Source organism: Oncorhynchus mykiss, chromosome 1 (assembly GCF_057628025.1).
Source record: "Oncorhynchus mykiss isolate SJ-2025 chromosome 1, ASM5762802v1, whole genome shotgun sequence".
Lineage (NCBI taxonomy): Eukaryota > Metazoa > Chordata > Actinopteri > Salmoniformes > Salmonidae > Oncorhynchus > Oncorhynchus mykiss.
In genome coordinates this window covers 519743-532637 of record NC_143022.1, presented here as the reverse complement: position 1 = coordinate 532637, position 12895 = coordinate 519743, and the positions used below count along the sequence as shown (strand labels likewise).

Sequence of the window (12895 nt, the reverse complement as noted above, 5' to 3'; positions counted from 1 at the left end):
CAAATCAAATTGTATTGGTCGCATACACAAACTCCCTGTCTTTCAAAGATAATTTGTAAAAATCCAAATAACTTCACAGATCTTCATTGTAAAAGGTTTAAACACTGTTTCCCATGCTTGTTCAATGAACCATAAACAATTAATGAACATGCACCTGTGGAACTGTTGTTAAGACACTAGCAGCTTCCAGACGGTAGGTATTTAAGGTCAGTTATGAAAACCTGGGACACTAAAGAGGCATTTCTACTGACTCTGAAAAACACCAATAGAAAAATGCCCAGGGTCCCTGCTCATCTGTGTGACCGTGCCTTAGGCTGCAAGGAGGCATGAGGACTGCAGATGTAGCCAGGGCAATAAATTGCAATGTCCGCACTGTGAGACGCCTAAGACAGCGCTACAGGGAGACAGGATGGACAGCTGATCATCCTCGCAGTGGCAGACCACGTGTAACAACATCTGCACAGGATCGGTACATCCGAACATCATACCTGCGGGACAGGTACAGGATGGCAACAACAACTACCGAGTTACACCAGGAATCCCTCCATCTGTGCTCAGACTGTACGCAATAGGCTGAGAGAGGCTGGACTGAGAGCTTGTAGACCTGTTGTAAGGTCACCGGCAACAGCGTCGCCTATGGGCACAAACCCACCATCGGTGGCCCAAACAGGACTGGCAAAAAGTGCTCTTCACTCCAGGGTTGATGGTCGGATTCACATTTATCGTCGAAGGAATGAGCGTTACACCGAGGTGTCTGATTAGACCGTAAACTCTCCTTCCAGCCTCACATTAAGCATCTCCAATTCAAAATTAAATCTAGAATCGGCTTCCTATTTCGCAAAAAAGAATCCTTCACTCATGCTGCCAAACATACCCTCGTAAAACTGACTATCCTACCGATCCTTGACTTCGGCGATGTCATTTATAAAATAGCCTCCAACACTACTCAGCAAATTGGATGCAGTCTATTACAGTGCCATCCGTTTTGTCACCAAAGCCCCATATACTACCCACCACTGCAACCTGTATGCTCTCGTTGGCTGGCCCTCACTTCATATTCGTCGCCAAACCCACTGGCTCCAGGTCATCTTACAAGTCTCTGCTGGGTAAAGCACCGCCTTATCTCAGTTCACTGGTCACCATAGCAGCACCCACCCGTAGCACGCGCTCCAGCAGGTATATTTCACTGGTCACCCCCAAAGCCTATTCCTTCATTGGCCGCCTCTCCTTCCAGTTCTCTGCTGCCAATGACTGGAACGAATTGCAAAAATCACTGAAGTTGGAGACTCATATCTCCATCACTAACTTTAAGCATCAACTGTCAGAGCAGCTCACAGATCAATGCACCTGTACATAGCCCATCTGTAAATAGCCCATCCAACTACCTCATCCCCATATTGTTATTTATTTTTTTGCTCCTTTGCACCCCAGTATCTCTACTTGCACATTCATCTTCTGCACATCTATCACTCCAGTGTTTAATTGCTAAATTGTAATTACTTCACCACTACGGCATATGTATTGCTTTACCTCCCTAATCTTACCTCATCTGCACACACTGTATATAGATTTTTTTCTATTGTGTTATTGACTGTATGTTTGTTTATTCCATGTGTAACTCTGTGTTGTTGTTTGTGTCGCACTACTTTGCTTTATCTTGGCCAGGTCACAGTTGTAAAGGAGAACTTGTTCTCAACCTGGTTAAATAAAGGTGAGAAAAAAGAACAAAATGGCCTACATGTGATGTGAATTGAGGGCCACCGTCGGAGACGATATCCTCTGGAAGGCCATAGTGCCGGAAGACCAGCTGGAACATTGCCTCAGTGATCTGGAAAGCGGTAGGGAGACCAGAGAGAGGGATAAAATGGGAGGATTTAAAGAATATGTCCACAACAACCATAATAGTGGTGAAACCATCAGACGGCGGGAGATCAGTACCAAAATCCATGGACAGATGGGACCAAGGCCGCTGAGGCACGGGAAGGGGATGAGTTTTCCTGCTGGAGCATGCCGGGGATATTTTTTTTGTGCACATACGGAGCATGAATTGACATAGCAGGCGACATCCTGTGCCAAGGTGGGCCACCAGTACTTAGCGGAGATTAATTGAATGGTGCGGGTGATACCTGTGTGTCCAGCGGCGAGGGATGTGTGTGCCCAGGTCAACAGCCGATCCCTCACTCCCGTGGGGACGTAGATGCGCTCAGGAGGGCAGGTAGCAGGTGCGGGTTCCCGCTCCAGAAGCTGGCCAATATCCTCATCTACGTCCCAAAACATGGGGCCAATGATACTGTAGGACGGAATGATGAGCTGGAGGGTACCTACAGGACTCTCAGCCGACGTGGAACCACAAGGTAAGGGAAAGCAGGTCTTCCAGCATCCTGGTGCCCAGGCTGTGATTTTCATCCTCGACCAGGGTATTGGTGGGGTTATGACGTTGGAGCCATGGGAGGCAGAGGATGACTTTGTGAACGGGTGTAGTGATGATGAGGAAGGGAAGGCTTTCTTGGTGCAAGGGCCCCATGGTGAGAGTGAGGGTGAGTTGGGCTGTGATGTGCGTGATAGTGCTGGATCCCATTGGTCGATTATCCAGGGCTTGGACTGGAAAAGGAGTGGAAAGCTGGTATGAAGTGATGTTCAGGGAGGAGACGGGGGTCAATGAAATTCCCTGTGGCACTGGAGTCCACTAGAGCTGTAGAGATAACAGACGAGGGACAGCCAGCCAGTGAAGGGAACCAGGAAGGGTTTGTCGGAAAACGATGATGAAGGAATATTCACGACTATCCTGGGAGACGGATGATCACGGGGCAATCCCATTGCCCCAGACGACACAGGACACAGCTGGAGCTGGTGCCGCATCTGACCGCAATAGGAACACAGCCCCAGCCGTCTCTGGTGACGATGCTCTGCCGCAGAGAAGTGTATGACCCCTATCTCCATGGGTTCAGGCTCTGCCTTGAGACGGCCAAAGGTGGAGGACGAGGGACGAAGGAGTTGCCGGCGCTCCTAAAGTAGGTTGCCCAGACGGGTGGCCATTGCGATGAGTGCCAAGGAAAGGTTGCTGTCCCTGTATGCCAACTCTGTCTGGACCTCCACACGCAGTCATCTATGAAATAGGGTGCAGAGCACCGGTTGGTTCCATCTGTTGGAGGCTGCCACGGTCCGGAAGGTCAGGGTGTACTCCGCAGCAGTCTGGGCACACTGCCAGAGTTGGAATATTCGCTGACCTGCTACTCTGCTGGGACGACTCGAGGTAAAAGGCCCTCCACTTGTTGTAGGTGAATCCTCTCGGGTGGTGTCAAGGCGGTGGAGGACGCAGAGTACTATCCATAGCCGCACCCAGTTGCGCCAGCTGATCGGGATGTTGACAGAGTAGGTGTCCCTGTTCACCGACCGTCTGGGAGATGTCTTTATCTTCTGCTGCTTCCATAATTCGTGAGGCAGTATTCTGTCACGTATACGCCATGAGTCAGGAAGCAGATGCAGAAGGTGAGTTTAATAATGAAGAATGCAGATTAAAAAACATGAGAAGAGTACAGAACGTGAATGAAAACAAACCATTAATGCCTGATGACTGAGGCTACTGAAGGCTAATAAAGGGAAGGTAATCAAGGTGATGATGAAGTCCAGGTGTGTGTAATGATGGACCGACCGACCGGTGGTTAGTAGACCAGTGACATTGAGTGCTGGAGAGGGGGAGCGGCGTGACAGTATCTTACATTTTTTGCTATTGGATTAACTGGTTGTTAAAATAACTACATTGAGAAGATATCATTATGTTGTGTTTTGGTGATTAAACCCAATGTTTCACAGTAAAGATTTTGGATCAATGGTTGTGTGGTGAAAGATATCTACAAAACAAAATGAATGCACAATGAAAGGTTTTGAATGTGCTGTCTGGGTGCTTTACGAGTGTTACCAGTTTGGAGCTTTGTACTAAGAGTTTTGAAAATTCACCATATACTAGCTGGTACTGTCTGTAGTTAATCAACACTGGGGATGAGCAGACAAACTGGGAGTGTTAGGATGTTTTGAAATGATCATTTTAGGATGAGACATTGTTGCTGGACTGTTGATGGTAGAGGGAGACTATGATTAGAAGTTTCCCTCTGCCATATATGAGATGTTTCTAAAAGACCAAGGATCTTTTCTCTGAGACGTTTAAGAGAATCCTGACATTCTGTTTTTCAGGGATGCTGGCGGAGCAGTTTGTAGCAGACGGACCACGGCTGCACCTGTATGACTACAGCGAGCATCACTGGGACAGACTCCATAACTGGCAGCACTCCACCATGTACCTCTTCTTTGGCTTGGCTGGAGCCATGTCTCTGATTGTACACACCACCGACGCTGCTCCACTGGCCCTCGACAGACTAATGCTGGCCATCGCCTTCTTCATAGAAGGTAATAGGTCTGGGCAGGCGGGGGAGATGGAGATGTCCTGAGGTAATAGGCTTTGGTAATTAGTTAGCTAGCTCACATGCAGTGTTACATCCATAGACATCGAATCACCACTAGAAATGGACATCTCTATTCAAGTTAATGGGGCTGTAATGCGTGGACCGGCGCTCCATCGCACTACTGATGTTTATTCTGTGTTTCCCAGGGTTCCTTTTCCTGTACCACCTCCACGGCAGAGCCATGCTAGATGTCCATGTTCACCAGCTGCTGCTGTTCTGTGTGTTTGGAGAGGCCATGGTGTCCTTTCTGGAGGTGTTCCACAGAGGAAACATGCTGCTGGAGCTTCTGAGAGCATCACTCACCATCCTGCAGGGGAGCTGGTTCTGGCAGGTCAGTCATTGAGTCATTGTCTGTCTCTCTAGGGAGGGGGGGGGGGTTAGGGAGCTGGTTCTGGCAGGTCAGTCATTGAGTCATTGTCTGTCTCTCTAGGGAGGGGGGGGAGTTAGGGAGATGGTTCTGGCAGGTCAGTCATTGAGTCATTGTCTGTCTCTCTAGGGAGGGGGGGGGGGTTAGGGAGCTGGTTCTGGCAGGTCAGTCATTGAGTCATTATCTGTCTCTCTAGGGAGGGGGGGGTTAGGGAGCTGGTTCTGGCAGGTCAGTCATTGAGTCATTGTCTGTCTCTCTAGGGAGGGGGGGGGGGTTAGGGAGCTAGATATTTTTTGTTGTTGTTGATAGATTTCACCTTTATTTAACCAGGTAGGCAAGTTGAGAACAAGTTCTCATTTACAACTGCGACCTGCTCAAGATAACGCAAAGCAGTTCGACACATACAACAACAGAGTTACACATGGAGTAAAACAAACATACAGTCAATAATAGAGTAGAAAAATAAGTCTATATACAATGTGAGCAAATGAGGTGAGATAAGGGAGGTAAAGGCAAAAAAAGGCCATGGTGGCAAAGTAAATACAATATAGAAAGTAAAACACTGGAATGGTAGATTTGCAGCGAAATAATTTGCAAAGTAGAAATAGACATAATGGTCTGCAAAGGAGCAAAATAAATACATAAAATAAATACAGTAGGGGAGGAGGTAGTTGTTTGGGCTAAATTATAGGTGGGCTATGTACAGGTGCAGTAATCTGTGAGCTGCTCTGACAGCTGGTGCTTAAAGCTAGTGAGGGAGATAAGTGTTTCCAGTTTCAGAGATTTTTGTCGTTCGTTCCAGTCATTGGCAGCAGAGAACTGGAAGGAGAGGCGGCCAAAGGAAGAATTGGTTTTGGGGTGACCAGAGAGATATACCTGCTCGAACGCGTGCTTCAGGTGGGTGCTGCTGTGGTGACCAGCGAGCTGAGATAAGGGGGGACTTTACCTAGCAGGGTGTTGTAGATGACCTGGAGCCAGTGGGTTTGGCGACGAGTATGAAGCGAGGGCCAGCCAACGAGAACGTACAGGTCGCAGTGGTGGGTAGTGTATGGGGCTTTGGTGACAAAACGGATGGCGTTGTGATAGACTGCATCCAATTTATTAAGTAGGGTATTGGAGGCTATTTTGTAAATGACATCGCCGAAGTCGAGGATCGGTAGGATGGTCAGTTTTACGAGGGTATGTTTGGCAGCATGAGTGAAGGATGCTTCATTGGGAAATAGGACGCCGATTCTAGATTTAACTTTGGATTGGAGATGTTTGATGTGAGTCTGGAAGGAGAGTTTACAGTCTAACCAGACACCTAGGTATTTGTAGTTGTCCACATATTCTAAGTCAGAACCGTCCAGAGTAGTGATGCTGGATGGGCTGGCAGGTGCAGGCAGCGATCGGTTGAAGAAAATATACAAAAATATATATAAGGAAGAGGATGCCAATTGGGATGCACAGACTATTTCTCTCTCGTGTTTGTGTATGTATTTGATACAGAGTTGTAGAGTAGAGGACTAGTTGATAAAGGACCATAAGCTCTAATCAAACACTCTATAACAGCATTCTGATGTTAAAGTCCCTAATTCATTGTGTTTGTCACAGCTAGCATCATCTCATCTCCCCTTCAGGTTATGGACACTGTACTGTATATGTTGTGGGGACACATGATTCCAATGTCTATTTAGTAGAGCGCAAATTGATCTCCTGAACACTAAATCATGGTAGATAGGTCTACTTCCACTAAACCTGGGTAGATAGCCCTACTTCCACTAAACCTGGGTAGATAGCCCTACTTCCACTAAACCTGGGTAGACAGCCCTACTTCCACTAAACCTGGGTAGATAGCCCTACTTCCACTAAACCTGGGTAGATAGCCCTACTTCCACTAAACCTGGGTAGATAGCCCTACTTCCACTAAACCTGGGTAGACAGGCCTACTTCCACTAAACCTGGGTAGACAGCCCTACTTCCAATAAACCTGGGTAGACAGCCCTACTTCCACTAAACCTGGGTAGACAGCCCTACTTCCAATAAACCAATGTAGATAGCCCTACTTCCACTAAACCTGGGTAGATAGCCCTACTTCCAATAAATCTGGGTAGATAGGCCTACTTCCACTAAACCTGGGTAGATATTCCTACTTCCACTAAACCTGGGTAGATAGGCCTACTTCCACTAAACCTGGGTAGATAGCCCTACTTCCAATAAACCTGGGTAGACAGCCCTACTTCCACTAAACCTGGGTAGACAGCCCTACTTCCAATAAACCAATGTAGATAGCCCTACTTCCACTAAACCTGGGTAGATAGCCCTACTTCCACTAAACCTGGGTAGATAGGCCTACTTCCACTAAACCTGGGTAGATAGCCCTACTTCCACTAAACCTGGGTAGATAGGCCTACTTCCACTAAACCTGGGTAGATAGCCCTACTTCCACTAAACCTGGGTAGATAGGCCTACTTCCACTAAACCTGGGTAGATAGGCCTACTTCCACTAAATCTGGGTAGACAACCCTACTTCCACTAAAGCTGGGTAGATATTCCTACTTCCACTAAACCTGGGTAGATAGGCCTACTTCCACTAAACCTGGCTAGATAGGCCTACTTCCACTAAACCTGGGTAGACAGGCCTACTTCCACTAAACCTGGGTAAACAGCCCTACTTCCACTAAACCTGGGTAGACAGCCCTACTTCCACTAAACCTGGGTATATAGCCCTACTTCCACTAAACCTGGGTATATAGCCCTACTTCCACTAAACCTGGGTAGATACGCCTACTTCCACTAAACCTGGGTAGATAGGCCTACTTCCACTAAACCTGGGTAGACAGCCCTACTTCCACTAAACCTGGGTAGACAGCCCTACTTTCACTAAACTTGGGTAGATAGGCCTACTTCCACTAAACCTGGGTAGATAGGCCTACTTCCACTAAACCTGGGTAGATAGGCCTACTTCCACTAAACCTGGGTTGATAGGCCTACTTCCACTAAACCTGGGTAGATAGGCCTACTTCCACTAAACCTGGGTAGACAGCCCTACTTCCACTAAACCTGGGTAGACAGCCCTACTTTCACTAAACTGGGTAGATAGCCCTACTTCCACTAAACCTGGGTAGATATTCCTACTTCCACTAAACCTGGGTAGATACAGTACCTTGCGAAAGTATTCGGCCCCCTTGAACTTTGCGACCTTTTGCCACATTTCAGGCTTCAAACATAAAGATATAAAACTGTATTTTTTGTGAAGAATCAACAACAAGTGGGACACAATCATGAAGTGGAATGACATTTATTGGATATTTCAAACTTCAAACTTGGGGTATGTCTCTATCAGTTTTGCACATCGAGAGACTGAAATCTTTTCCCATTCCTCCTTGCAAAACAGCTCGAGCTCAGTGAGGTTGGATGGAGAGCATTTGTGAACAGCAGTTTTCAGTTCTTTCCACAGATTCTCGATTGGATTCAGGTCTGGACTTTGACTTGGCCATTCTAACACCTGGATATGTTTATTTTTGAACCATTCCATTGTAGATTTTGCTTTATGTTTTGGATCATTGTCTTGTTGGAAGACAAATCTCCGTCCCAGTCTCAGGTCTTTTGAAGATTGGCTTGTGGCAAACTTTAAACGACACTTTTTATGGATATCTTTAAGAAATGGCTTTCTTCTTGCCACTCTTCCATAAAGGCCAGATTTGTGCAATATACGACTGATTGTTGTCCTATGGACAGAGTCTCCCACCTCAGCTGTAGATCTCTGCAGTTCATCCAGAGTGATCATGGGCCTCTTGGCTGCATCTCTGATCAGTCTTCTCCTTGTATGAGCTGAAAGTTTAGAGGGACGGCCAGGTCTTGGTAGATTTGCAGTGGTCTGATACTCCTTCCATTTCAATATTATCGCTTGCACAGTGCTCCTTGGGATGTTTAAAGCTTGGGAAATCTTTTTGTATCCAAATCTGGCTTTAAACTTCTTCACAACAGTATCTCGGACCTGCCTGGTGTGTTCCTTGTTCTTCATGATGCTCTCTGCGCTTTTAACGGACCTCTGAGACTATCACAGTGCAGGTGCATTTATACGGAGACTTGATTACACACAGGTGGATTGTATTTATCATCATTAGTCATTTAGGTCAACATTGGATCATTCAGAGATCCTCACTGAACTTCTGGAGAGAGTTTGCTGCACTGAAAGTAAAGGGGCTGAATAATTTTGCACGCCCAATTTTTCAGTTTTTGATTTGTTAAAAAAGTTTAAAATATCCAATAAATGTCGTTCCACTTCATGATTGTGTCCCACTTGTTGTTGATTCTTCACAAAAAAATACAGTTTTATATCTTTATGTTTGAAGCCTGAAATGTGGCAAAAGGTCGCAAAGTTCAAGGGGGCCGAATACTTTCGCAAGGCACTGTAGGCCTACTTCCACTAAACCTTGGTAGACAGGCCTACTTCCACTAAACCTGGGTAGACAGCCCTACTTCCACTTAACCTGGGTATATAGCCCTACTTCTACTAAACCTGGGTAGATAGGCCTACTTCCACTAAACCTGGGTAGAAAAGCCTACTTCCACTAACCCTACAGTGGCTTGCGAAACTATTCACCCCCTTGGCATTTTTCCTATTTGTTGCCTTACAACCTGGAATCAAAATGTGTTTTTGGGGGGTTTGTATCATTTGATTTACATAACATGCCTACCACTTTGAAGTGGCAAAATATTTGTCAATACTTTGTAGAGCCACCTTTTGCAGCAATTACAGCTGCAAGTCTCTTGGGGTACGTCTCTATAAGCTTGGCATATCTAGCCACTGGGATGTTTGTCCATTCTTCAAGGTAAAACTGCTCCAGGTCCTTGTTGGATGGGTTCCGCTGGTATACAGCAATCTTAAAGTCATACCACAGATTCTCAATTGGATTGAGGTCTGGGCTTTGACTAGGCCATTACAAGACATTTAAATGTTTCCCCTTAAACCACTTGAGTGTTGCTTTAGCAGTATGGTTAGGGTCATTGTCCTGCTGGAAGATTAACCTCCATCTCAGTCTCAAATCTCTAGAAAAATGAAACAGGTTTCCCCTCAAGAATTTCCCTGCATTTAGTGCCATCTATCATTCCTTCAATTCTGACCAGTTTCCCAGTCCCTGCCGATGAAAACATCCCCACAGCATGATGCTGCCACCACCATGCTCCACTTTGCAGCTCCTTCAGGGTTATCTTTGGTCTCTTTGTTGTCTCTCTGATTAATGCCCTCCTTGCCTGGTCTGTGAGTCCCCTCCGACACAAAGTTGTCTGATTCAAATCTTGAGAAGAAAACATTCAGTTCATTAGCCATGTTCTGGCCCTCATATCCCCCAAGGTCAGCACTGGTTTTTCCCCTGCCTATGTGGGGGGTACTAGCCATGGATTTAATCCCTTGCCAGGTCACCCTTGCGTTTCAGGTAGAGAGGGTCCTCTCCACCCTTTTCTTGTATGCCTCCTTGTCCAGCCGGATCTGTCTTTTGATCTCACGCTGTACATATCTTAAAGCCTGTCTATAATCATCTGTGAGTTCATCAAGATCAGAGCTGCTGTCCTCAAATACCTCCCACATAGTACAGTCAAAACACCCCTGGAGACCAAATACCTCCCACATAGTAGTCAAAACACCCCTGGAGACCAAATACCTCCCACATAGTACAGCCAAAACACCCTGGAGACCAAATACCTCCCACATAATACAGTCAAAAACCCCCCTGGAGACTAAATTCCTCCCACATAGTACAGTCAAAACACCCCTGGAGACCAAATACCTCCCACATAGTAGTCAAAACACCCCCCCGGAGACCCAATACCTCCCACATAGTACAGTCAAAACACCCCTGGAGACCCAATACCTCCCACATAGTACAGTCAAACACCCCTGGAGACCAAATACCTCCCACATAGTACAGTCAAACACCCCTGGAGACCAAATACCTCCCACATAGTACAGTCAAAACACCCCTGGAGACCAAATACCTCCCACATAGTACAGTCAAAACACCCCTGGAGACCCAATACCTCCCACATAGTACAGTCCAAACACCCCTGGAGACCAAATACCTCCCACATAGTACAGTCAAAACAACCCTGGAGACCAAATACCTCCCACATAGTACAGTCAAAACACCACTGGAGACCCAATACCTCCCACATAGTACAGTCAAAACACCCCTGGCCTGAGGTAGACAACGTTTTACTGTGAACACCAAGGCTGTACCTGCTTTAAGTTACAGTTTTACTGTAAACACTGAGGCTGTACCCGCTTTCAGTTACAGGTTTACTGTGAACACTGAGGCTGTACCTGCTTTAAGTTACATTTTTACTGTGAACACTGAGGCTGTACCTGCTTTAAGTTAAATTTTTACTGTGAACACTGAGGCTGTATCCACTTTTAGTTACAGTTTTACTGTGAACACTGAGGCTGTACCTGCTTTAAGTTACAGGTTTACTGTGAACACTGAGGCTGTACCTGCTTTAAGTTACATTTTTACTGTGAACACTGAGGCTGTATCCACTTTTAGTTACAGTTTCAGACAGTGGTCAAGTAGGCTACTGTGGCTATTTGATCATAATGTAGCCCTACCAGAGTGGCCTACAATCATAAATAATGGATCAAATGCATCCCATAATATTTTAACATGGAGATAGCTGTTCTATCGTTCAGACTACAGTAGCAGCCAATGTTTGGTGTTAAATGTAGGCCTACATTCCATGAGACTTTTGAAAAAAAACATGCAGGGCTTGACATTAACCTGTTAATCCACTTGTCCTTCAGACAAGGAGGTGACTGACAATGTGGTTGTGTTGAAAGAGAAACCACTTTACAAAATAAAATTGATTATTATTCCCATACCGTTATTACAGACAATCAGACAAATTATGCGAACCTCAGCCTATTGGCTACTTAGTTTCTTCAACCTTGTCTCAAAATACAACACTGCTCCTTTAAGACAAAAAAAGCTCTTTACCTGACTGGCTTTTCAAAGGTGGCTAGAAATGTACACGTTTTGTGCTCTAGTAGGAAGTAATCACTCCCCCATTGCTGACATCAAATGATCTATAACTGGGCTAATAACTCACTAACTAGCAAAGGATATGAACAAATGTACAAACACGGCTACATGCAGCTCTGGCTTTGAACTCAAAACAAGCACATCTACTCATGACCACTCATGCTGTAAACACAGTCCAGTTCACAATGAATGGCACAGAGCCATATAAGGCAATGGTCGATTTGCATATAGACCTACTGCAGCTCTGATTTGTTATGCCGCACCGGTCTGTGTAGAGTACGGGCCTGAGTCGTGACTGTCAATGCAATGGAATCCTACTCCGATGCACTCTGCCAGCAACAAAATCTCTTGCATAGTTCATTTTGTTTCGGTATGTTTTATTGAATGTGGCTGATATTGAGTTGATTCGATCACAATACCCACAGTAAAGGGAAACATTGATAGTGTTAACTAAGGGGGAAAACTCTAGAAAGTTGAGTGAAGTTCAATCTCGTGATTTTCTGTGCGAGCTGATATTTCTCCTGCACGGTAGTCCTGGGGGAGCTTAGAGGGAACATTGGTTAGAACCCCATCAGTCAAACTAATACGTCTTAATACGTCTTCAGGTCTCAGGCAAGATTGCTCATCACGTGCATGGATCCTTCTGCTTCTGGTTGCCACAGAAAGTGTTGTTGTTGTGCAGTAAGCCTAGTCAGTTATATTGGTGCCCTGATCTCTGAGTATGAGGTCAAAGGGGGGTGAAATGTAACTGAGGTGATTCGATGAACCACACTCTTTTGATGAGCAACGTTGCTGGAGACTTGAAGACTTGTGTTATCTTCCTGAACTCATCCCTATGGGCTTTAGCTAAGTGGGCTAACAGTCTTGTGACATGCAGGAGACTTGGTTTGAACCCAGTCAGTCACAAGAGCAAGACTAAATAGGGAGTGTAATGCTATCCTTAGAAGGGCTATGACAAGGCTTTTCAACTATATTCTTAGAGGGGCCTAATTGCCTTTTTTTGTGACACTCCCTTCTAACGCAACCTGTGATCATCATAGAGGGGAACAGAA

The 12895-nt window shown here is 45.8% G+C and overlaps 1 protein-coding gene across 2 annotated transcripts in view; it reads left to right on the top strand.

Annotated features, from left to right (window-relative positions):
* tmem45a (transmembrane protein 45a) overlaps positions 1-12895 on the top strand; it is a 44006-nt gene that overhangs the window by 16837 nt on the left and 14274 nt on the right. For both annotated transcript variants that reach the window (XM_021583381.3, XM_090215296.1), the window contains exons 3-4: positions 4192-4404; positions 4607-4791. In XM_021583381.3, coding sequence (XP_021439056.1) covers positions 4192-4404; positions 4607-4791 — 398 coding nt within the window. The remainder of the gene's footprint in view (positions 1-4191; positions 4405-4606; positions 4792-12895) is intronic.